The 26,272-nt window shown below is 44.7% G+C and overlaps 1 protein-coding gene across 2 annotated transcripts; it reads left to right on the forward strand.

Annotated features, from left to right (window-relative positions):
- The first annotated feature begins 413 nt into the window (after window positions 1-413).
- PLAAT3 (phospholipase A and acyltransferase 3) lies at window positions 414-25,313 on the forward strand. 2 transcript variants are annotated; one of them, XM_017655095.3, is made up of 5 exons: window positions 414-491; window positions 1,941-2,015; window positions 14,611-14,713; window positions 17,952-18,220; window positions 25,050-25,313. In XM_017655095.3, the coding sequence occupies exons 2-5, from the start codon at window positions 2,001-2,003 to the stop codon at window positions 25,149-25,151; spliced, it is 489 nt and encodes a 162-aa protein (XP_017510584.1). In that variant the 5' UTR covers window positions 414-491; window positions 1,941-2,000; the 3' UTR covers window positions 25,152-25,313. The 2 variants fall into 2 exon arrangements, with proteins under 2 accessions (XP_017510584.1, XP_017510583.1); XM_017655094.3 differs by lacking the exon at window positions 414-491 and adding an exon at window positions 1,289-1,518.
- The last annotated feature ends 959 nt before the right edge of the window (window positions 25,314-26,272 follow it).

The raw sequence follows: 26,272 nt of genomic DNA on the forward strand, positions 1-26,272 counted from the left end.
CTCCCATGGGAGCCATCCTCTTAAGAAGGCAGAGAATGAAGAGATTGTAAATAAACATTGATATCCCATGCCCTGAAGAATGGGGCTCCATAGTTGCATAGTTCTGTTGCATAAAAAAAATGGAGTCTTTGGAGTCAGATATGGGTTTGAGCCCTGCATAGCTGTCAACATGCCCAGAGGTGAGGGACTTGGAATGAGGCTTAAGGACAGGGATGCTGGTGGTGCGGGCATCACTGGGTGGTATCTCAGGCCTGGCACCTTTTTTACAGAGCTCCTCTTCTGAGAGCTGTGTGAAAGGTAAAAATCATGTCGCTGACATCCCTGTCCCTCAGTATGCTTTTTTGTTTATTTTTTCCTGGCACAGCAACAGGAAAAAAAAGGGGGGGAGGTGACATCTGAGCAATTCTGGCAGCAGAGTGTAAGGACAGGCAGAAGTCAGTCTGGTGTCCGCAGAAGTGAACCTCCCCATCCTGGGTTTGGATGCCTTGAAGGTAAGGTAGGCTCTTGCTTACTGCACAATTTGTTGGGTAAGTAGTGAGGCACACAAAGCCCTGGTATTTATACTGCCTCTGACTCTCCTCGTCAGGAAGCTGGTGAGAAACCTGTGGTGTTATGTGCCTTTCCTCATATTAACAGCCAACATGTTCTGAGGGAGGATTTGCCACATGCCAGAGACATCAGGCTCAGCATTTAATAGGCATCATTTATGTGTTGCTCTCCCTTTGAGGAATGTATTTGTCTGTCTTATACATTGTACAGTATCATCATCACTCCATTTTACAGATGAACAAACTGAGGCTTAGAGAGGGACAGTGGCCCTGGATCCTATAGCTAGCAAGTGACAGGGGCAGGATTTGGCCCAACATTCTGATTCCAAGGCTCAGTGCTGGTCGGGAGCAGCCGGAATACAGAATGAACAGGAGCTCTATCTGCTCCGGTGGACCCACAGCCTAGTGTGGAGGAAGGGCCCGTGTGTTGGGGGCATTCATTCATTTGTTAATTCACTCATTCACTCATTCGTGGAATGCCTACGATGAGCCAGGTTTGCGGGTTGTCTGATGGTTTACGACCCAATTGTCAAAATATTTGCTTTCTGTTAGACCCTTGCCTTCAAATGGCTTTAAAATTTAATAGTTTTAACCTCTAAGCTCACCCGCGCGGAGGAGTTAAGTAACTCGATTACACTCCAGTGTAATGTCTATACAAAAGTGGAGTATAATAGGGTATGTGTTTAAATACCGGGCGGGCCCGAGGCCCGAGCGGAGAAGAGGTGGGGAGGAGGCGGCCTGGCGCTGGGTTCCGCGGGCGCTTCCGGCAGGGCCGGCTGGGGAGGGAGCCCTGGTGCGGTGAGCGGGAGGCATCCTGGCCAGGGCCCGGGAGGCCGGGCAGGGAGCTCTGCGAAGCTCTCATCAGCCGGTCGCACGGGAGGGGCCGGTGACCTCACGGTGGCCCGCACGCTACGGCCATTTAATTCGGTCCCTCGGCCCTGGCGGTCACGCTGCTTCCCAAGTCGGCCAGGTGGGTGGCGCGGCACTTTGCGGGACCTCAGGAAGGGCGGCCCCTCGGGGTGGCTCTCGGGGCCCCAGGGCCCGTGGGAGACGAAGATGCTGGGCAGCGCGGGAGTAAATAAGCCGGGGCGCGGCCGGCCCGCAGCCGCCGCCTCCTGGCATCCGACCCCGCTACACCGACCGCGCTCCCCGCCCGGCGCGCCAGCTCTTCGGGGTCGGAGGAGCCTCCCCGCCCGCTCCGGGGATTCGTGCGATCGCCGCCGGGCGCGGGGCAGGGAGCGCCCCGCGAGGAGCCCTCAGGGGCGATGGTTGTTCCTGGGGGGCTGGGAGGCGACCCGCGCCGGCTCCCCCGCCGGAAGCCACCGTCCCCCGGGGGCTTGGGCTCCCCGGTCCCCGTTGCTGACAGCTGCCCCCTTACTACCCCTGCCTCAGGCATTTACGCAGCTGAAAAGGCGAACTCCAGCCTGAAACTGAGCGTCCACACCGCGGAAGATGCACGCGTCCCTTGTAAGTGAGGGGCGGGCGAGGGCTGGGTGCTGTTTAATGGTGACGTATCCCGGGGCCTGAGTTGTCACTTCAGAGAGGTCCCTCGAGGATGCTGGCCACCCCTCCGTCAGCCGCCGGGCATCAGGCGCCAGACGCGGGGCAGCAGGCACAAACTCGAGTTGTCTCTCTACTTGCACTTGCGTGGGGGCCGCCCCGCCCGAGACAGGTCCGGGGGGAGGCAGGACCCGCAGGAGAAGGGAGGCAGCAAGGCGCGACTTGCTGCGCAAACCCCTGGGCTGCCTTCCTGGGACCCGCCAGACCACCGGGCCGGGCTCCTAGGCCGAGGGTCGGGGCTGGACCTGCTGCCCCAGGCCCCTCCTGGGTCTGACCACAGCGGCCTCCCCTGGTCTCCGCTGACGCACCTCTTGACGGGCCCTGCCAGCAGTTCCAGCGCTCACTTTCTCTTTTTCTAACCTGTGATGTGGCTCAGAAATCAGAAGGGGCTTAGCAGATGCATCCTTTCAGCCTAGCAGGACCAGCTGCAGAGAGGTTCAGAGAACCTGGGATTTGCTCCCACTGTGCGCCTGGATGTGGTACACCTGTGCTTGGCATTGTTCTGAGCACTTCATAAATTTCCAATCCACTCTTTTCCCAGACTGAAGATTATATGACTCAACACTATGAAATGCTCAGAATAGTGCTTCCCGTATTTGTTGAGTACTCTACTGTAACTTATTATTATTACTACTACTACTACTACTACTACTATTATTATTATTTCAATCCAGGAGAGCTTCACTCAGTGCCTGGCATTAGGATGTACCTGGCATATCTGATGCCTGGAGTGCTCATTTCTAAACATCCCTCTCCTTTCTCTAACAACACCATTTTCAATAATAATCATGAAATGAATAGTAATGTCCAGAAAAGAAACACAGTGAAAAATTTTCCTTCATTGAGCTTTGTGTATAAATCATGCCAGTGAAAAAATAAAAAATGAAAGATAAAATGTTACAGAGAAAAATAGAAAAAGTTGACATTTTTTAATTGCATTAATGTACTTTTGAAAAAGACTTATTCTTACAGGTTGATCATAGTAATGGATAATAATAACTTTACAGTTTCTGTTTTGGAGCATCTGAAAAATTATCCACGATCGTGTTAAAATTGATCTTTGCATATATATGTTCAGTGTTTAGTAGAGCTGTTTGTCAATCCATCTTGGCCCACAGTTGAAGAACGGTTTTTTAATTAATTTTAATTTCAAAAGCTTCCCTTGTACTCATCAACAAATATACAAAAGCATCTCTCACATTAAACAGCACATAACCAAGCCTTAAACATTATAAGTTTGTTAGAGATTCATAAAAATATCATTTCATAATAAATTCCAGAAGTTGCAGTATTGCCTATGCTTAAAAAAAATTATAGCAGTTTTTAAGCAGTTCCACATTTGAAACATTTTCAGAAAATTCATAAGTTTTTATCTTACTTGACAAAATTCTCCCAACTGTTATTTCCTTTGGCAAAAATCAGAGAAAATGGACGATGATGGTGAGCATTGACATTTATTTGATCCATCGCTTTAGAATGAGAGTCTAGTTGTTGAAAAAGACCCAGGCTTTCAGACACTTCTCTTTTAGTTTCTTCTTCCAGCACTGAGAGAGAGGACCCTTTTGTCTTCTGTTTAAACATAGGAAGATGCAGGGCCACAGGGTCGGCAACACAAACCGACACAAACGCGCCGAAAGTCAGCTCCAATCATTCTGAGCTGTTTGAAACTTGCTACTGGAACAGACACGTTTATCTGAGCCTGTATGTTGGCTGACCCTATCACTGGTGTTCTCTGAACTTTCACTTAGAAGACAAAGTTTTTTAAATAATAAGAAATAAAAATATGCCAATTTGAGGCTCACATTAAATCTTGGCAGTAACCGCAGCAATGAGAACTTAGACCAATGAAATAGCTTTGTGGGGAGTAGTGTTGTATCACCAATGTTGTTTAAAATTGTCATCACATGGTGATGATAAATAACAGACTGACTTTTGGTGTATCTTATGTTTTAAAATTCTCTGTGGACAACTGATTACCATTTGTGTGCACCCAGGGAATATAGTTCCCACCTGCCCTCTCTGGGTGTGCCACTGGTGGGCTCTTGACACATGCTAGTTGTTCAAACAGCTCCCCTGACTTGCTGGGATGGAGGGGCTGCGAGTCTACTGTACAGGCTCAACGTTTCTCCGAGCCCTTGAGGCCAGCCCCTGACACCTCCTAGTGAGTGCCTGCAGTGACCGCTTCTCTCCTCTTTGTGTCCCAAACTCTCTGAGAGTGACTGGGCCAGGAGCCTTTCTTTTCTCTCCTCACCACACTCTGCCCTTAAATCTGTGGCTTGTTGGGCAGCTGCTGTTGGGGAAGGGAGGATCCAAAGAGAAACTGAGGCTCCACAATAGGAGGAAACGATGGGCCTTTTCTGATGTCTGGTTCTAGACTCCCTTATTGACAACTTTATGAGCCCCTAAGTTTGTCTGATATTTTGACAGATCTCTGCAGAGCTAGTTAAGGTGTAAAAGGGAGGGGGAAGCAGAGGACCCTTCTCAAATAGCAACGGGGCTTCAGGCCCTGCAGGGGTTCATCCTCATTACAGAGGGGCCATAGGCTGGAGGTGTTTGAGAAGGAGGCAGGGCATCTTTCTAGACCACAACCTCTGCTGACAACTTTGCATGTGTCCGGCTGGCTGCAGTGACAACACTCTCTGCCTATGTGTCAAGGGAGACACTGAGGAGGTAGAGATGCTGGGCCTGTCTTAAGGGTTGAGTAGGAGTTTGCCAGTGAATAGCCAAGGGCATTTTAGGCCTAGAGTATAGTAAAGGCAAAGCTCTCCATGGGGGTCATTAGTGGATGTTATTTAGCATCTTCGTGTGAATTACTTGGTGTAGTGAAAGAGCTTGACCTTTAGATTTAGGAAGGCCTGCAGTGGAATCCTGACACCACTTCTGGGGAGCTCCAAGATGGTAGGCAAGTCACTTCCCATCTCTGAGCCGTTTCCTGGTCAGTGAAATGGGGCTGCTGTAAGGACCACAGGTAACTTGTGAAAAGCCCAGGTAGTGCCCAGTGGCCATGCTGGTGGTTCCCAGATGAGTCAGGGGGAAGTCCTGGTTAATGTCACAGAAGTTTGACCAGTAGGACAAGCCTGGAGATCAACAGTCTAGGAAGGGGGATGAGTTTTGACTTCTTTTTCCAGGCTACCCATGGCCTTTGGGCTGCTGGGGCTGGACCTGGTGCCCACTGGAACTGCCACTGTCCCCTCTCTCAGGAACTGGCAAGGGAAAAGGGCATGTGAGATGTGAGAGCCCGACCCCTCCTCCGCCTTCTCTGCACCTGAGGCTGAGGAGTGTGGGCAGGCAGGCCTCCCCCTCCAGCTTGGGGCATGGGGTCTCAACCCTCTCACAGGCATAAGTGGTTTATAGCTTTTGCCATCATTATCTCTTTATTCCTCACACAAGCCCTGCTGGATGGGTCTTAATAGCCCCATTGTCCCAGAGAAGCTCAGAGAGTTTATGTGATTCCTGAAGGTCACACAGAAACAGAGCAGAGAGATGCTCAGTCCCAGGTGGACTTGTTGGGGGGAAAGTCAGTTTGGAGACACAGGGAAGTCAGATGGAGTGAGACATGAAACAAAGTTAGGCAGGCAAAGTGAATTGTATTTTGCCCTGTACAGCAGAGCGGGCCCGCCTGAGGTTAGACAGGTGCAGGCAGTTTACTCTGAGGTTTCTTTTATGGGGTCTTGGCAGGGCTGAGAAGTCCTTGACTGACGGTCTTTGGCCTTGGAGGCCTGGTCTAATTGTTAAAAGGAAGACAGTGACTGCTCTGATGATTTCTGGGCCTGCCTTTGGATGTTTTATTTCTCTTATCTGGGGAGAGTCTGTGCTTGGAAACGTTTTTTCTTGTCTGGGGAGTGTATGGACATTCTAAGTAACTCCTAAGTCCTTGAAACTTCAACTAAATAACTCTGTGAATCTTTTCTGGCTCTCTGGTTTTATCCAGTTAACTCTTTGAGTCCTTTCAGTGCACTTTACTGGCTTTATTCTCCCTCCACCCTATTATGTCTACCTTTCTGCCGAACAGACGGGGCTCTGCTTCTGAAAACACAGCCTCAGGTGGATGGGACTGATGGCTGGCTCACAGGTTTTTCTCTTCCTAAAACCAGGGCACGGAAAGTCCAACTCAGCTGGGAAATTCTTCCCAGCCCCAAGCTCGGACTTTGGTCTTTTTTTTTTTTTTAATCACAAGATTCTAGTCATTTCCCCCAGAGCAGTGGAAATGAAGGGGATAAGGCCGAGATTTGCACACTCCCCACAGCACGTGGTTTGGGGAACGAGGAGCACTGGGTTTCACGACCTCCACAGAATCTCCAGCTGACCCTGAAGCTGCCGGTGACCTTTCCAAATCAAAAATAACAAAACCACCCCAAGAGCAGTGGCAGTAAAACCTGCTTTACACAGCACCTCCCATAAGCCAGGTGGTTTTTGCTGAGTGTTTTGTAGGTATTATTTGATCCTCAAGACAACCCCGCAGATCAGGTGCTATAGTTATTCCCATTTTACAGCTAAGGAAACCGAGGCTGTGAGAAGTTGGGTAACTTGCCCAAGGCGATCCAGTTAGTAAGTAGCAGAGTTCCTCATCTGAACCCAGGCTGTCTGGCTCTGGAACCTCAAGGCTGTAATCAGTGTGGAGTTTCTGACAACTAAACCCATCTTGATTTAATCACAGAGCAGTCACACTCATTAGCCTACCTTCTGTATTTTTGTACACCTGAAACATTTTGTTAAAAAACAATCACAAGCGTGTGGCGATGGGCTAAATGGGGCTGAGTGTGAGTGGATTGAGTACTGAGTGGCCTTGGATTAAAGATGGACATTCTTTCTGTTTTGTTTCAATCATCTGGTTGAAAATTCCTCTGCGAGTGTCCTCACTTCCCTCTCTGGCCCCATCCGCCCCGGGGTCTCATCCTGATCAGAGCTGCAGTGGGGATGTGGATCGTCACGCAGGAGCGGGGGTGGGAGACGTGGGAGAGGGCTGGGCTGTGTCCATTCTCCCTGTGGTGTGGGGAGGGCACTGGCGTTCAAGTGCCCACTTTGCCACTTTGAGGCTGACCCTGGGTAGTGACCTCATCTCTCAGCTTCAGTTTCCCCACCTACACAATGAGGTACATCTCAGCCCAAGCCTTTATCTCACCTGCTCTCCCCTCGCACCCGCTCTCCTGGGGTTCTCACTCCTGGTTGCTCTGTAGACTCACCTGGAAGCTTTAAAAGCACACCAGGCCCGTGCTCCACCCCAGGCATCCGGCTCCTTTGGCTCTTGTCTGCCCCACATCCTGCTTGTCTGTCTCCGCCTCTGCCCTTTAGGTCACTCCCCTGCACCCCCTTCTCTGATTGCAGGAAAGTGGTAGGGTCAAGTGTGTAGAATTTGGGTTTGAATTCTGTCTCTGCCACATGCATGGCCTCCTATTTTTGGAGACTTCGGTGAAAGTCTCAGGTGCTGCCTTTTCTGGGATGACCTTGCTTCCTCTCCCCCCCATTCTTTCTCTCTCATGGACCAGTTCAGCCAGGCTTTTGCCTCCAACTCCCAGTAGGAGCTGTTCTCATAAACATCACCAGGGACTCTTTTCTCAGACCGCTCTCCCAACCTCCGAACACATGCATTTAGCTGCCTGCCAGCCTCTCTTTTTGGCCACGTGGCATGTCAACCAGCATGCCAGGTGGGAGTGCTGAGCGCCCTCTGCCTGCTCCATCTGCAGCCCGCCCTGCAGCCTCCAGGTTGCTTGACCTGAAACCTTGGGGTCATCCCTGATTCCTCTTTTCTTCACACCCACCTCGCTCCCCAGCAAGTCCCACTGGCTCTGCCTTCACAGAAGTCCAGAATCTATTACTTCTCCTCCCTCACTGTCCCTGTCTTGCCTGAGCCACTACGTCCTCTCGCCATCCACCAGTCTCCCACCTGCTCACCATGCCCCTTCACTCTAGCCACCCCGACCTCCAGACCGCTCCTTACACACGCTCGGGGCCCACCTGGGGCCTTCGCTCAGGCTCTTCACTGTCCTGGATGTCCTAGACCTCCGCAGGGCCCACTCTGCCTTCCCGGAGCCCCTGCTGCGTATTGCAGCCCTCTGGCCCGTCCCATTGCTCTCCAGCCCCCTTGACCCTGCTCTTCTTTTTTTTTTTTTTTAACTTGGTATCACCTCTAATATTCCAGATGATTTGCTTATTTACTGAGGTTTAAATTTAAAAAATTTATTTTTATGCCTTTACCCTGATGATGAACAGAAACTTCACAAAGGCAGGGATCTCCAATTTGTTCATAGATGCAGCCCAGGTACCTAGGTTGATCCCTGACACCCAGCTTGGTGAACATCTCTTGAGTGAATGAGCAAATGAATGAATTCCTGGACCTTCTCAGGCAGAGGTGGGCATCTCCAAGGTGATGGGATGCTCTAGAGGCCACTTCTACCATTTCCCTGGGGCAAGGGGAGGGTATTTGTTAAAAATGCACAGTGATTCTGCATTCATGCCAGCAACCCCTTCCCTGACAATTTGTGTGCAGGCTCAAATCTGAGAGCCACAGCTGGAGGTAAAGGCTGCAGGCTTGGCGTACCAGTGAATTAGGATCCAGTGAGTTCTAGAGCATAGAGTTAGAACACATCACATGCTTATTTTATTTCTGTTGTCATTTTCCTGGACTCCCTCAGTATCTACTTCTGTCTCTCTCAGAACACTGATCACTTACATTTAAAAGATGAATTTCACGATACTCTACAGGAGGAATGAGTAGGTGGACATGTGTGTTATGAAGCACGTAACATAATAGTTCACTCTAGAATAGATGTTCACTAAAAAAAGTTTTCAATTTTGAACACTTGAAAATTCAACCTGTATGTTTGAAAATTTTCCATAACGAAATGGTGGGAAGCATGCTATGAACTTAAAAATACTCCTTGTAGAAAAGCTGGAAAATACAGAAAAATAGAAGGAAGCAAACTAATCATGTGACCACCCTTAGCCCAGCACCCAGAGGTAATTGGTTAAGATGTGGTATTTATTTTTCTAGTCTTTTTGCCATGTGTATTAATTTTGTATTTAATTATATAATAGTAATTGTATGGAATACCCAAAATTTAACACGGATGTTTGTCAAGTCTTAAGGTTTTTTGGATTCTAAAAGAAGTGTATGTGTATTTAAGCATTTTGGAAAACCAGAAAGAAATGAAAAGAAAGTACCCCAAATTCTACCACCTAGTAAGTAACACTGTTAACTTATTAGTGTATTTCTATATTTTTTATTTTATATGTTTTTCTTTTTTAAAATAAAATTTAAAACATACACTGTTTCATATAAAGCTTTTTCATAAAATGTAACTTTTAAAACCTTATTAGTGTATTTCTATATTTTTTATTTTATATGTTTTTCTTTTTTAAAATAAAATTTAAAACATACACTGTTTCATATAAAGCTTTTTCATTAACCATTCTGTTATGGACATTTCTTGTACCCTTTTAAAATGTAACTTTTAAAACCTAGTAAGTAACACCTACCACCTAGTAAGTAACACTGTTAACTTATTAGTGTATTTCTATATTTTTTATTTTATATGTTTTTCTTTTTTAAAATAAAATTTAAATTCTACCACCTAGTAAGTAACACTGTTAACTTATTAGTGTATTTCTATATTTTTTATTTTATATGTTTTTCTTTTTTAAAATAAAATTTAAAACATACACTGTTTCATATAAAGCTTTTTCATTAACCATTCTGTTATGGACATTTCTTGTACCCTTTTAAAATGTAACTTTTAAAACATAACTGTACAAAAAGTATCCCAGCATATAAATATGACAAGACTTAGCTAATCTTTTTATGTAGGGTGTTTAGGTTCTAACACCCAATGTTTTGCTTCTAGATGTGACTTTGTGATGGACATGTTTGTGGACATTTAAGAAACAAATTGTCAAATTGTCAAATTTTCATTCAGGAAAGTTATACTGATTTATAGTCCCATCAGCAGTGAATGAGAGTGCCTGTTTGTTTACCTGCATCTTTTCATGTATTTAATAGTGGGATATTAATCCCCCTACCCCAAACCAGTCTTTAATTTGCATTTGTTTGATCACTAATGAGGTAGAATATGTTTTCTTGTATTAATGGTAATATATATTTTTCCTTTTGAACTTATTATATCCTTTGTCCATTCTTTTTCTATTTTGGTGTTTAAATTGTTTTTATTGATTCATAAAAACTCTTTATATATTAAAGATAGTCACCGTTTTTCTGTCATTTTCTTCCAGCTGGCCATAGTTGTTTGTGGTGTTTTTTCAAAACATAGAATATTCTGGTCTTGCCCCTTTGGCTGTAAGTAACAGGCAGACCACTCAAGCTAGCTCAAGTAAAGAAGTTTTAGTGTAAGAACACATCTCAAGAGCTAAGGCGATTCTCATGGTAGTCTAGGAACAGGAGCTAACAAGGCTGGGTCTCCCAGGGCCTAGAGCTGGGAGGCAGTTCAGGATCAAGGTGGGTCCGGACACTTCAGCAGCTGGAGTTTGTGCACCTCCACACTAGTGCTCCATCACTGATGTCACTCAGCCTGCTCTTCTTAGAAATGTGCCTGCTTCCTTCTTTCCTGCTACTGAGAGGTGTCTTCTATTTGGTCAGAGTTGGCATTCTCTCCCCACTCCCCACCCCGGGTTTGGTCCATAGTCTGCTGGGGTCTCTTCATCTTCATCACGACTTTTCAGTTTTAGCCCCTACTGCCAAAAAGCCACTTTTTTTTCTATTTGTTCAAGTTTTTGAGAAAGTGAGAGGATTTGATTGGCCCAGTTCCACTTACCATAGCTCATAGGATGCAGTCTGCTTGAGGCTGTGCCTTCTTCTAGTCCAAGGGCTGGGATACAGTGGTCACATGGTATAAAATCATGCTGCCTGGCGGCCAAGATTGTAGGTTAAAGGCAACTCCCTTAAGAGGGAAGTGGAACATAACAGGCAATGATAGAAACTTTTAACAGTAAGAGCTTTAGCATTTTTAAAAATTGTCTAAACTCCTAATCTTTTACTTTGTGCCTTTGTCTTTGGCCTTTAACCTTAGAGTGTCTTTCTCTGTTTCAAGATCTGATATGTACACATCTATATTATTTTAGAATCTGTCTTCTGGTTTTATGTTACATTTAAATGTTACTGATTTTTAAGCATCATTAACATGGTCATGTTTATAGACTCCACATGGGGGATGGTTACAAGGGGTTTTGATGACAGAAAATATCCACTTTTTCCAGGGAAAAACTGAGAGTTTATCAATATAAGGGTTTTTCCTCCCTATTTAAAAATCGTAAACTTTTTTTGTTATAGAAATAATTCATATTGGTAAAATGACAACAAAATAATATAACATAAAACATAAAAGTCTCTGAATCCTAAACCACACATAGATAATATACAAAAGTTTGGTGTATTTTCCTCAGATCATGCATAGATCATGCAATCAAAATCTCATACATTTTGATTATAGGATTATAAAAATGTATTTTAAGCAAAAATAGGATAAGAACATTTTTCAACATACTTTTTTCAATTATTGCTGAATCTGCTCAGTAAATTCCCCAGATTCTCTCCAATGGTTGTTTGAACATATGGATGTAGGTTAATTTTTTTTTCTCTTTTTTTTATTAAGGTATTATTGACATACACTCTTATGAAGGTTTCACATGAAAAAACAATGTGGTTACTACCTTCACCCATATTATCATGTCCCCCTCCGTACCCCATTGCAGTCACTGTCCATCAGTTGCAGCAAGATGCCACAGAATCACTATTTGCCTTCTCTGTACTACACTGTCTTCCCCATGATCCCCCCCACACCATGTGTGCCAATCATAATACTCCTCAATCCCCTTCTCCCTCCCTCCCCACCTGCTCTCCCCCACCCCTCCCCCTTGGTAACCGCTAGTCCCTTCTTAGAGTCTGTGAGTCTGCTGCTGTTTCGTTCCTTCAGTTTTGCTTCATTGTTATACTCCACAAATGAGGGAAATCATTTGGTACTTGTCTTTCTCCACCTGGCTTATTTCACTGAGCATAATACCCTCTAGCTCCATCCATGTTGTTGCAAATGGTAGGATTTGTTCCTTTCTTATGGCTGAATAGTATTCCATTGTGTATATGTACCACATCTTCTTTATCCATTCATCTACTGATGGACACTTAGGTTGCTTCCATATCTTGGCTATTGTAAATAGTGCTGCGATAAACATAGGGGTGCATCTGTCTTTTTGAATATGAGAAATTATATTCTTTGAGTAAATTCTGAGGAGTGGAATTCCCGGGTCAAATGGTATTTCTATTTTTAGTTTTTCGAGGAACCTCCATATTGCTCTCCACAATGGTTGAACTAGTTTACATTCCCACCAGCAGTGTAGGAGGGTTCCCCTTTCTCCACATCCTTGCCAGCATTTGTTGTTCTTAGTCTTTTTGATGCTGACCATCCTAACTGGTGTGAGGTGATATCTCATTATGTTTTTAACTTGCATTTCCCTGATAATTAGTGATGTGGAGCATCTTTTCACGTCCCTGTTGGTCATATCAATTTCTTCTTTGGAGAATTGTCTGTTTGTATCCTCCACCCATTTTTTAATCGGGTTATTTGCTTTTCAAGTTTTGAGGCATGTGAGTTCTTTACGTATTTGGGATGTTAACCCCTTGTTGGATCTGTCATTTACAAATATATTCTCCCATCCTGTAGGATGCGTTTTGTTCTGTTGATGGTGTCCTTTGCCGTACAGAAGCCTTTTAGTTTGATGTTGTCCCATGTGTTCATTTTTGCTTTTGTTTTCCTTGCTCAAGGAGATGCATTCAGAAAAAAGTTGCTCATGTTTATATTCAGGAGATTTTTGCCTATGTTGTCTTCTAAGAGTTTTATGGTTTCATGACTTACATTCAGGTCTTTGATCCATTTCAACTTTACTTTTGTGTATGGGGAGAGACAATAATCCAGTTTCATTCTCTTACATGTAGCTGTCCTGTTTTGCCAACACCAGCTGTTGAAGAGGCTGTCATTTCCCCATTGTATGTCCATGGCTCCTTTATTGTATATTAATTGACCATATATGCTTGGGTTTTTATCTGGGCTCTGTAGTCTGTTCCATTGGTCTATGGGTCTATTCTTGTGCCAGTACCAAATTGACTTGATTACTGTAGCTTTGTAGTAGAGCTTGGAGTCAGGGAGGGTAAATACCTCAGCTTTACTCTTCCTTCTCAGGATTGCTTTGGCTATTAGGATAATTTATTTAATTGGTCTTAATTGAACCTTAATGTTCAGGTTGTTTTTCTGATGTAAGTTTTAGAGGCCAGCAATTGTTCCTCAGTTTGCTAGCTAGGGAAAATGACTGTTTCACAGCTCTTTGTAGCTCTGCTTTTGTGGCAAATATAAAGCCTTTTTGTTTCTGAAACCCAGTAAGCACAGTCTCAGCATTGCCATTATTCTTGCCTGTGTGGCATAGGAGAGCCCTGGTCACTGTGCTGGCGGGAGGTCCCTGAGCCCTGCGCAGGGGCAGCTCTCTGCTCTGTGTTTCCCGTGGGCTCTCTTTTCCCTTGGAAGCACTGGACACAACACAACCAGGTCCCAGCCCTGGGGATCAAGCCACGTGAGGGATGCACCCAGCATTGCTGATCCTGTTACAACAGGTGTCAGCCAACTTTTTCTACAAGGAGCCAGACAGTGAATATTTGAGGTTTTGCTGGCCATATAGTCTCCTCAACTCTGCTGCTGTAGGGAGAAAGCAAACTCAGACAATATGTAAATGAATGGGTATGGCTGTATGCCAATAAAATTTTATGGAAACTGAAGTCTGAATTTCATGTAATTTCATATGTCACAAAATATTCTTCTTTTGACTTTTCCCCAACCACTTAAAAAGTGTTAAAACTATTCTTACCTTGCACACAAAAATAAGCAGAGGCACAAATTCATCACTAACAGTCAGTGATTTAATCACTCATAATGGAGCCTCCATAAGAAACCCTAACTCAGAGAGCTTCCCTTTAGGATAAACTGGTCATCTAGTCAGTAAACTGTTTACCTGAGTTCTGTGAACTGTTTTAGCAAATTGGGGGGATTATGGGAACTCCTGATTTATAGCTGGTTGGGCAGAAGCACAGGCAAACTGAACTTGCTATGAACAGCTTAATTGTGGGTGGGGGGCAGTCTTGTGGACTAAGCCCTTAGCCCGTGGTCTGCTTTAACCCTGGGCAGGCAGTGTCTGAACTGAGGTATATTGTGGGACATCCAGTCTGTGTCCCCTGAGGACTGAATTGCTTGGTGTGGAATCTCAGCACATCTGGTGACAGAAGGGGGAGTATAGTGCAGAGGAGGAGGGGCTTTCCTTTACTCACGCGTACACACGCACACGCCCCTCATCAGCCAGATGAGCAGCCAGAAGGGCATTACTGCCAGAGAGTGATGCCAAGCCTGGGCAGGCTGGGGAGCGTCTGGTTCACCCTCCCGATTTGGCAGCCTTTGCCGCCTGGCTCCAGGGTCTTACTCTTACTACTCTAACAGCCCTGTTCTTGGGTTCACAGCCGGAGCCCAAGATTGGAGACCTGATTGAGATTTTCCACCCGTTCTACAGACACTGGGCCATCTACATTGGTGACGGATATGTGGTCCACCTGGCCCCTCCTGGTAAGGGCATTGAGGGCCTCCCCTGTGCTGGGGCTGGGAGGAGGGAGATGGGGGAGCTGTGGGTAACGGGTGACCCCAACTATTACCCACATAGGTATAGGGGAACCTATTACCCCTGTTCCCTGGCAGGCTGTTGTTTCTTGAGTGCTGTAAAATGGCAGTTTGATGTGGGGCAATGGTTTTCAAACTCTGTTCCTTGGAACCCTAGGGGTTCTAATACAGGGGCTGAGGTGGGTTTCTAAGGAGGTAACTCTACTTTTATGGTTTTATGTAGTATGGCTTTTTATAAAACACATTCAACTCTAAATGTAAAACTCCCTGAGAAAATGGGTTTTTAGGCAGAAGATTTGGCTATGAATCCAGTTTCTACTCTCTAGTCTTGGTTTCCTTATCTGTAAACTGTGGTTAAGCATACTTAACTTGGAGAATTTTTAATGAGAATTCCCCACCCTTTGTCTTAAACTTTTTACTTAAACTAAGGTATAACATAAACACATCAAGTGTACAAATACAGCAAAGTATATAGTCAAAATGTATCCAACCATGCGACAATGACCCCAGTCAAGATCTGGAACATTCCATTACCCTAAAAGGCTCCTGCATGTTTCTTCAGTATCCTCTCTGCCCACCTAGAGGTAACCATGATTCTAGCTCCCCTTGCCAAAGATAAGCTTTGCCTGTTCTAGAACATCATAAGAGAGGAGTAAGTCTATTCTCTTTTGTGTCTGGCCTCTCACATAAGGCCCATGAGAGTCCTCAAGCTGTGAATGGCCGTAGTTCTTACCTTTTCATTGCTGTGTGGTTTCTGTTATATGAATACACCTCAAATTTTTTATCCACTCTTCTGCTGATGGATATTGGACTAGCTCAAGTTTTGGCTGCTGTGACTCCGGCTGCTATAGACATTCCTGGACAGGTCTTCTGCCTGCCGTTTCAACTGTGGCCTCCCCTTGTACTCACAGAAATCAGATGTAACCAGAGTAGATGTCATCTTTCCATTCCATTCCTGATTAACCAAACCATCAGTAACTTCAACCACATAATCTGTCTTCTGTTAAAGTGCAAAAAGTGCCCCTGCCCTTATTTAAAGATCCAGCCCCCATGTGTGGGTCCTGGATCCCCTCTTACTTTCTTGCTCCTCAAATTCTGCACCTCCTTCGGTTTTGTCACTGTCCCTTCTCTCCTGGTTATTCCTACTGGTACAGGAAACACTGTACTGTCTCCTGTTGATAAAACAATCCTCCCCCACCCCTGACGCATCTCTGGCTAACAGAGCAAATCTCTCATTGGCTCCCATGCCATCACTTGTCCCCCACCTTCCCCTTCTCTCCTTGGTCCTCTCCATCAGGCTCTCTTTTTTCATCTGCCTCCTGGACCAGCTTTTAGCAAGGCTACCGAAGACCTTTCACACCTTGACAAAGCCAAAGGTCACAGTTTCCTTGGCTTCTCTGCAGCCTTTGACATAAGTGGCCTCTTTCTGCTTTTCGCCTGGCACTTCTCTTACCTCCTCTCCCACTAGGCCCCTTCTCCTTGGCCTCCTGTGTGGGCTTCTCCTCCTCTCCCACAGCTTTAATTCTTGTTCTCCCCAGGTGACCTCATCTGGTCCCCCAGCTTCCAGTACTGTTTATCTGTCGATGTCTCCTGAGCCCATGCCCTCAGCCCTCACCTTCCTGCTCAGCTTCAGCCTTGTGTAACCTCCGACTACTTAGCATCTCCACTTGACATACCCCAGATTGGGAGGCTCCATGGGATTACACCATCCAGCTGCTCAGGTCCCAGATCTAGGCGTCATCCTCGATCCTTTGGACTCCATATCTAATCCATCAGGAAATCTAGTTGGCTTTATCTCCAAACAGACCCCAGCTCTGATGATTTCGCCCCATCCCCACTGCATGCCCTGGTGTGAGCTGCCGCCCTCTCTCATTTGAAGCTGCCACCGCCAGCTGGTTTCTCTACCTCTTGCCCACCCATGGCCAGTCCCTCCTTCACTGGGCAGCCACCATGATCATTCTAAAGTATAAATCTGATTATATCATGCCTCTCCTTAAAATTCTCAACTGGCTATTCCATCATATACAGAATAAGATTCAAAATCTGTACTGTGACCCAGGGGCTGCAGTTCACTGGCCCAATTCTCATGACTACCCTTTCCACAAGCTCAGGGCTCATGCATGGTGCCATCTCTTTTATTTACTCCAATGGACCTCTCTTACACCTCTTGCAGGCCTAAATTCCCCTGATTTCCCAAAATCTCAGAGTTGTACTCAGGGCAAAGGGCTTTAGTCCTCTTTGGACAGCCAAGTCGATCAGGACCTGGAATCTGATCAGCCCGTCCTGCCATTGCTTTTTGCTGTCACACAGTGTCACAGTGGAAGACCAGTCCTGCCCTGTGTAACAGGGTGTCTCCCCTGCTGGGAAAATCATTAAGGTCCAGATCTTGGCAGGCCACAGTGGCTCTCGGAGGGAGAGTGAGCCTGTCTCTGGGGTCCACCTATTGGTGCACACCCACTTTGTTTTGAGCCATCGTACCCAAAGCATGCCCCTCCCTACACCATGCACATTGGCTGCCTTTGGGAGGGAAGCCCAGTCTCTGGCCTCAGCTTTCCCTTTCTACCACTCTGGTCCTCCTAATGACCCTAGATTTCCTTTCTTTGAGGCAGTTTCATTTCTGGAGATTTTTTGCCCCTTTCATTCCCTCAGCCTTGCCCAGGGCTGTGCTGATATACCCACTGGGCCTCCCTGGCATCACATTTCAGGGAGCAGCTGTGGGTTTGGACCCTTTGCTTCCAGAAGGGCAGGAGCTACTTCTGCAAATCCATCCACCTTTTCTGTAGTCATCAGCTTTGTATGTGGTGAGGAAGTGTAGCCTTGATGGAATCACAAAAGGTTCACACTTTATTCCTGCAGGAAGATGGGTGTGCTCAGGGCCCATATTTACATAACCAAGAGGGCCACTGAGGTGTCACAGAATGTAGAAGGCCAGTTCTCTACGTTAAAAAAAAAATCACAACAAATCATGGAGTTTCATTACTCCTCATTTCAGATAAGGAAACCAGGGGCCACAGACCACAAGCACCTTCTCCAAAGCCACACGGCATGCGTCTGACTCTCCCTCCTTTTCTCTTATACATCTTCTCATCCCCTTGAGCCAAGGGCGAATGCTGGCTGGGTGTCCGCTCTGAGCCCCTGGGTACCTGCCCAGGACTAATCCTCCTGTTTCCTCCTTGTGACTCCACAGCTGAAAGTGCAGGAGCTGGTGTAGCCAGCATGAAATCTGTCCTGACTGAGAAGGCGATGGTGAAGAAGGAACTGCTGCATGATGTGGTTGGGAAAGACAAGTACCAGGTCAATAACAAACACGATGACAAGTACTTGCCACTGCCTCCTGGCAAAATTGTCCAGTGTGCAGAGAAGTTGGTGGGGCAGGAGTTGCCCTATTCGCTGTCTGGCCAGAACTGTGAGCACTTTGTGAATGAACTGCGATATGGAGTCCACCGCAGTGACCAGGTACGTGACCTCAGGAAGCAGACCATTCTCTCAGGTGACAGTAGTTGGGTGTCAGTGTGAGCTGGACTGGGGCAGAGAGGCATAGCTGTCATTCTGGCATCTTTCTTTCCTAGCATCCCAGAGATTCTCTATAATTCTCTCCATATGAATGCTTTCATCCTCTGTAGTTCACATCTTTCTCTTTCTTGGATTACTTCCTTGTTGTGGTGGAATACTGCTTCTAATAGTTTACTGAGAAAAGGTGCATTTAAAAATGACCTTGCTGTCGGGGGGACTTGGTAAAGGGGGGAGCCTAGTAAACATAATGTTCTTCATGTAATTGTAGATTAATGATAACAACAACAACAACAAAAAATGACCTTGCATGCCTGAAAATACCTTCATTTTACCTACATATCTGCTTGATAGTTTGGGTGTGTATAAAATTCTAGGCTGAAAAATAACATTTCTCAGAATTTTGAAGTCATTGCTCCATTGTTCTATCATTTATGCTATTATTCTCAAGTCTGAAACTGTTCTGATTTTGATCCTTTGAATGTGACCTATTTTTTCTTTCTAAAAGCTTATAGAATCTTCTCTTTATTCTGAAATTTCACTATGATATACCTTATGTGTATATATTTTCATGTGTTGTTCTGGGCACTTGAGGCCTCCTTTCAGTGTGGAAACCCCATTCTTTGAGTTCTTGGAAGTTTTCTGTTTTTTCTTACTTAGGAACTCCTATTATTGGGATGTTGGACCCTTAGACTTCTCTGATTTTCTTATCTGTTCTCTTCTGTTTTCTATTTATCTATCTTTCCTAATTATAAAAATAACATTTATTGATAAATTTAGTTATATTGGAAGTTCTTTAAAAAAGTAGCAGTGACAATATTAAAGGGCATAAAAAAGAGAAACTTATGCCAAATAAATATGATTACATCATTGGTGATACTGCATAACAATCAAGGTCCTCTCCTCACTCATGTGTGGTTTCTACTTCAGGTAAATTTCCAGTCTCCTATGCAGCAGTAAACTCCAAATAAAGATTACTATGCAAATATGGAAACAAAAGATACTCTATGAAATTCAGGGTACTACATTAGGAAGATTCAGCAGGTTTATAAAATATCTCCTAATCATCTCATTTTTAGTTATTCTTTCAGTGAATATTAATAGACTGAAAACAGATTCACAAATTTATATGAGTAGAGTGTTTTATGTCAATACAGAATTGTTGCATGATTTAGTAAAATACATATGTCACTAGCTATGAATGATACTTAGAGTAATTAAATTACTCTAATTCCACATCTCAAGGTAGTGCAATAACTAGGAAATATTTTCTACCATATGCTGTTTTTATAAACAATAGTTCGACTCCTTTTGCAAAATGAAACAATACACATTGGACACATCACACTTTCCTTCCTATGACTTTAGCCCTACACACCTACCCATCCACCTGAAAGAGGCAAAACAATGACCACACAATAGAACAGCGTAAACGATTCTACTGGGCTCCCATCGCAGAAAAGAAACCAGAACATACCACAGAACAAAAAGAAGCCCTATCTATAGTGTTTCCAAAGATTTCCTCTTTCGTTTCTTGGCCTTCGATGACGGTTTCTCACCCGGAGCAATATCAACATTTTGGGCCATTGACAGTGAAGATAATTGCTCATTGTCGTGACTTCCCCTGTGGCTTGCAGGATATTTAGCAGCATCTGCAGTCTCTACCCACCAGATGCCAGTAATGCCCTCCCACTTCCAGGTGTGAGAACCAAAAATCTCTGTAGATATTGCTAAATGTCCTCCAGAGGGCAGAACTGTCCCCAGCTGAGAACTACTGGCCCGGGTGAGTAACGACCATCATACATTGTTTGGCCAAATTAAATGTTACTTCCACGTGTCCCATCTCACTAGAGACGGTGGAGAGAGGAGATGTTGGAAAATGTCCAGCCCTGTTTGCCTTGGTAAGCATTGTCAAACAGCAACCCGCCTTTTCATTTGACTCATGTGGACACTTCTGTTTGTCTCGAAGAAGCAAGCCAGTCATTATGTTTACTTGTGCTGGGCTCTTTGAAACAGACTAGATTTTCCTTCAACAGAGCAACTGTGACTCACTTAACTTCCCAGTTAGAAAGGGAAGCAATGGATTTAAACTAAAATGTAGTTTGTGCTTTACATGCCTAAGAGGATTCTAAAAACGATTCTCCTGCATTCTACCTACTTAAAAATACTCAGGCTTCCAAAAAGGTATATTTAGTAAGCTTTTGTAAACAAGCCTTCATACTGAAAAGCACTTTAAAAAAAAGCAACTAGGAGTTATGCTTATACTGAAGTCATACTGTGTCAGATAAAATATTAAGATAAATAGAAATTGAAGATGTGGCCAGTGGTAATGTGCATATTATCCAAATCTTTTGTGTGAACCCACAGGGGATTATTTTTAAATTACTTTAAATATTTTTTTAATTAAGGTATTACTGATATACACTCTTATTGAGGTTTCACATGAAAAATAATATGGTTACTACATTCACCCATATTATCGAGTCCTTCCAACCTACCCCATTTCAGTCACTGTCCAGTGTAGTAAGATGCCAGAGTCACTATCTGCCTTCTCTGTGCTGCACTGTCTTCCCCATGATCCCCCCACACCATGTGTGCCAATCATAATACCTCTCAATCCCCTTTCCTTCCCTCCCCACCCGCCCTCCCACACTCCTCCCCTCCCCTTTGGTAACCACTAGTTCCCCTCTTGGAATCTGTGTCTACTGCTGTTTTGTTCCTTCATTTATTGTAAATGTTAAAGCCAAATTTCTATACATGTATTTTTTTTACTTTTCTTATCAGTTATGTTTTTAAATTATTGATTACATTCTTATGAAGGTTTCACATGAGAAATAATGTGGTTGCTACATTCACCCATATTATCGAGTCCCCCCCCCCACACCCTATTGCAGTCACTGTCCATTGGTTCTATACATGTATTTTATAACTATTTTGTAACCTCTCACAGTCTAAATCCCACTACATTCAGAGTAACGCTGTTCTTTTACCGACTTAGAACACTGCTGGAAGTGAAGAAAGCACATTAGAATTTTCTTTTTTTCCAGAAACAATTCTGGGGCTTAATTCAGAGAAGTTGTGTCACATGAACAGCTAGCAATGATGGCAAATATTCTCCATCATAATATTCTGATTTAAGATCTGTGATACACCCCATGCAGCCCACTTTCATGATGAGAACTCCTGTAATTTCAGCACAGTGGCTGGGCTGGAGCCACCCACCACCACCACCCCAGCCTTGCAACAAGAAAATCTTCAATGGCGTCTGACTCTTAGGCACATTGTTTTCCCAGTAAAATGTGCACTATCAGGACTACCTAGATTCCACTTTCTTGTATTAATTGTACTCTTTGCCTCTGTACAAAGCCTGCCCGCCAACAATGAGGTTATTGTTTTGCTTCACAAAGTATCTTTTGTGTGAACCCACTGCATCAGCATTTACTGTCACACTATGAGGTTCTGTAAAGAACTGGGGGCATATTGTTCCTCCTGCATTATCTGCAAACTGTCCCCCACCCACCCATCCTTGGCACATCAATTAGCAAGAAAAACAGAAAACAAGTGGTTTTATGCAGGTTCCCTAACAAGTTAGCATATTAGAAACGCAACTGCCACAAAGCCATGCCTAATTTTCTAACTAAAAGGAAGGTGTAAAGACTGACTGGCAGTCAAATCTCAGGTCAGTACCTTCCTACAAACTTTTGTACTCATGCTTCCTGGCTGCTAAGAACATCGGTACAGCTCTCAGTAGAGTTTTCCAGAAGTGAAATCATGTCAAGTAATCTGTCCGTTCTAGTATGTTTCCCTTGGATATGTTTCCTGGGTCAGCCTTCTGCTGTCTGTGCTGGGTGGTCCTTGGCTGACTGCTTGGCTTCATCCTACGTCTCCCCTTCTACTGTCGTCCTTGGGATTTCCTTTACTTTTCTACTGGATTGAATTCCCTGGTTCCATGATCTTTTAGTTTCTCATTTTCTTGTTTCTTCTCTTATTTAGGAAGTTGTTTGAGGTTAGAAAGATAGTACATGGGATAATGTTGATAACAGTCAACTCAACATGCCAGGCTCTTGAGTCACACTGCTCTGACCTGGACTGGTTGCTGTATGAGTTTCATGTAGCTGCTGTAACAATTACCACAGGTCTAGTGGCTTAAAACAACACAAATTTGGTGGCTTACTGTCCTGGAGGCCAGAAGTCTGAAAATGGTCTCACTGTGCTGAAATCAAAGGACAAGTAGGGCTGTGTTCTTTTCTAGAGGCTCTAGAGGAGAATCTGTTTTCTTGTCTCTTTCAGCTTCTAGAGACCACTTGCATACCTTGACCTTATAGTCCCTCCTCCATCGTCAGAGCTAGAAATGGCTGGTTGAGTCTTGCATTGCATTACTATGACACTCACTCTTCTACCTCCCTCTTCCATCTTATTAGGACCTTTGTGATTACATTAAGTCTACCTGGATAACCCAGAATAATCTCCCTATTTTGAAGGTAAATTGTAACCTTAATTCTCCCTTACCATGTAGCATAATATACATATAGGTTCCTGGAATTATAACATCTTCTGGGGTCTACTATTCTGCTTCCAAGTTTACTCTCTACACTTGGTACAAAGATGTTGTCCTGGAGTTTCCCCTCACCATCATTCTAGAGAAATCCCTTCTCTCTCCTGTACTAGAGAGCCCCTCTTCTGTATCTCATGGCTTTTTTCTTGGTTTACTCCCTTGTTTTGGTAGAACCACCTTCAGCAGCTTCCTGAAAAAGGATACATGAAAAGGTAAATTTTTTAGACCCTGTTTGTCTGAATTATTTTCTATTTTACCTTCCTACTTGATTTGATAGTTTGTCTGGGTATAAAATTCTGGGGTTAGAAATTGTTTTACTTTAGAATTTTGGAGGCACTGTTCCATTGTCTTCTTGCTTCCAGCATTGCTCTTGAGAAATTTGAAGCAATCCTGATTCCTGATATTTTGTGTGCTCCCTCTTTTCTCCTCTGATCTAGCAGTTGTAATGTCTTTTCTTTCCAGTGTTCTAAAATTTCACAGTAATGTGCCTTGGTGTCAGTCTGCTTTTATGCATTAAGATGGGCCTCAGAGGACCATTTCACTCCAAAAACATACATCCTTTGGCCCTGGCAAATTTTCATGAATTACTTCCCTCTTGATTCTTTTCTTCTGTGTTTCCTGTATTATTTCTTTCTGGAAAGTCTATTATTCATATATTGGACTGCCTGGATTGTTCCCTATATTTTACCTTTGGCTTCTGTTTTCTAAATCTTTATCTTTTTTGCTGTTCCTACTGAGAGATTCCTCAACTTTATCTTTCAGCCTTGAGCTGTCACTTTTATTGTACTTTTACTTTCTAACAACTGGTTTTTTCTCAACATTCTGTCTTTTATAGCATCATGTTCTTATTTATCGGATACAATATGTTCTCCTATTCTCTAATGATAGTTTTAAAAAAAAGATGTCTTCTTTTCTAGACACGGTTTCTGCCTCTCCAGATTGCTTTCTTTCTGTTTGTTTTGCTCTTCTATCTTAGAGGTGATCCGCAGATGTGTGGCACCTTGGTGGTATGCTCTTGATTAAGGGTGGGGAGCTTGTCACACAATGAAAGCTCTCAGTGAGCTGGGAGGGGACAGTGGCTCGTTGGCTCTGCCTGTCACTTATGTGTGATGTGGGTGGGCTGTTGGCTTGGGAATCCTCAGTATAGATTAGTATTTTTTGTCTCCGTTTGGGCTGGTGAGATTCCCCAGAAAAGTTTTCCTAACTCTGTGTGGAGGGGTAGGGGGGCAAAGAGTCTTACATTTAGCATATTTATGATCTTTTAAGCTCTTGTTTTAGGCATGATACCTTCATTCTCACATGTGCTTCCAGATTTCCAGGCTCCTAAATCTCCCTCTCTAGAGAATAAACTGTCAGACTTCTGTTGTGGTTAGGGAAGGGGTGAAGGGGCCTAGCTAAAGTATTTCTCTCTCATTTCCAGAGGTACCAGGTGGCTCCAAACATGATCTTTTCCAAGAATTTTGTTGTATCATTAGGATTGACCCTCAATTTTTCTTACTGCTGCCTCAGCATTTAGTGTTCTTTGGGTCCTTGTGGAATTATGCCTAAAACAAATGCCTTACATTTTGTCGAGTTCCAAGAGGGAGTGAAATTGACACATGTTCAGTTTTTACCTGAACTTTACTCTTACTTTTGTAATACTCTTTTTTTTAGTACCAGCAATACAAGTAAGAAATCTTAATAATTTAGAGTATAACATCAATACTATTCATAATTGAGTCATGTATTTGTGAACATGTACAGCACCTCTGTGGCTGGCAGGACCAGATGCTGGGGAAACAGCAATGAATAAGACAAGGGAGACAAGTGAGGTCCTTGTTCTCGTGAAGGTCATAGTTTATAGGGTGTTCAATTGCAGTTTCTGCTAGACTTCACATTTGCTCCCTATTGGCCAGCCAGGACCTCCATAATCCTTGCTTCACCTCTCTGTCCTTTCCACAGCCACCCTCTAGGGATTTATGTACTTTAAATAACCACAGGGAGAACTGAGTTTCCCTCTTCAGGCCCATGTATATATATTCCTGGCCAGCTGGCTCCCTCCACTAATTCTTTCCCTATCCAGCTCTCTGCTCCCCGTTTCCCTGCCAATATTTGTTGACTCCAGAGCTTGTCAAGAAGGCCAAGGGACATGCGAGGTGCCCTGAGCTGAATCTTGTTGAATGTACAGCATGTGCTCAGATTCCTGACACGGAGCCTGATCAACCCCTCTCTCTCTTGCAGGTCAGAGATGCTGTCATGGCAGCTGGCATCGCAGGAGTAGGCTTGGCAGCTGTGGGCCTCGTTGGAGTTATGCTGTCAAGAAACAAGCGAGAAAAGCAATAGATTGAAGGGACTGTCGCGTCAGCAATGACTTGATGCATTAAGGGGTACTCCTATTGCCAGAGGTTTGGTTTGTGGATTTCATTCTGTTTTATAATAAGGCTTATTTTCACAGAATAAAAGAAAGCCCCCACAAGGTGGGTTTTATTGGGGGAAATGCAGGAAGACCTGCCTGGTGTGAAATCTGTTGGAGGCACAGCTGGGCCCTGTTCCTACTCCAGGATGTGCTCAGGTCTTTTGGCGACTTTCTTTCACTTTCTCTTTGCAGGCCGTGTTCTTTATCTTCCAAGAAACAGAGTTCAACTCTGGTTATCTCAAGTAATGGGCATTTCTGGTTGTGAGGTTACACGTGGGCTCTAACGGAGGCAGATCCGATTGGTATACAAGGAGAGGACCCATAGGACCGCTAGGACCTTTGGTCTGGAACTTCTAGGACTCCCCAGCTGGAGTCTGTTGACCTCTGGTAAAGTTCAAACATAACCCAAACCAAACCTCTGCCTTAAAGAAACTCAGTATATGCTCTTGCCAGTCTGGTTAAAACCTTTCTGATCTCCCCCTGCTCTTCACACCTTCCTTCAGCCTTGTGGCTCCCACCCCCAAGCATTCCCGCGTCCTCTCCCATGACTCCCCAGACTCTGATCTCCCACCGGCTCCCACTACCGCTCTTCTGGCAGGGACTCAGTGCCATCTCTCCCCACTGCCTGTAGGGGGCTCTCAGTTCAAGTTCCTGAGAGAGAGAGAATCTGACTGGCTCAGCTCACCACGTCTAGCTACCTACCAATTGGCTGCCCTTTGGGTCAGGTGACCCCTCTAGGCAAATCAGCTCTGCTCAGTTGGATAGGGGGTGGTCACATGGTACAAGGTTGCCTCAGACCTTCTCCGGTGGGCATGGAGCTGGCCCTTTGACTGACCTTCCCCTCACTGGAGGGGTTGGGGGGAAAGTATGCCTGGTGGCTGGCTTCTTGAGGTCTGCTATTGTGCAAAGTGACCATTTCTCTGAAAGGGGCTTTTGTAGATTTCTCAGAAAACTCTGCTGGGGCCAGCTGTCCTCCCCTTCGCGGGGCAAGGCTTCTCCTCCCTCTGGTTGCGAGTGTTTCCTTCGTCAATCCTGGTACCATCTGTCT

Source organism: Manis javanica, chromosome 11 (genome assembly GCF_040802235.1).
Source record: "Manis javanica isolate MJ-LG chromosome 11, MJ_LKY, whole genome shotgun sequence".
Lineage (NCBI taxonomy): Eukaryota > Metazoa > Chordata > Mammalia > Pholidota > Manidae > Manis > Manis javanica.

What these genes read in the sequence shown, in the direction of transcription:
- PLAAT3 (XM_017655095.3), top strand. An exon ending in GGTCCACCTGGCCCCTCCTG is followed by an intron (nt 14,714 to 17,951) that starts GTAAGGGCATTG and finishes GTGACTCCACAG; the next exon opens with CTGAAAGTGCAGGAGCTGGT. An exon ending in GAGTCCACCGCAGTGACCAG is followed by an intron (nt 18,221 to 25,049) that starts GTACGTGACCTC and finishes TCTCTCTTGCAG; the next exon opens with GTCAGAGATGCTGTCATGGC.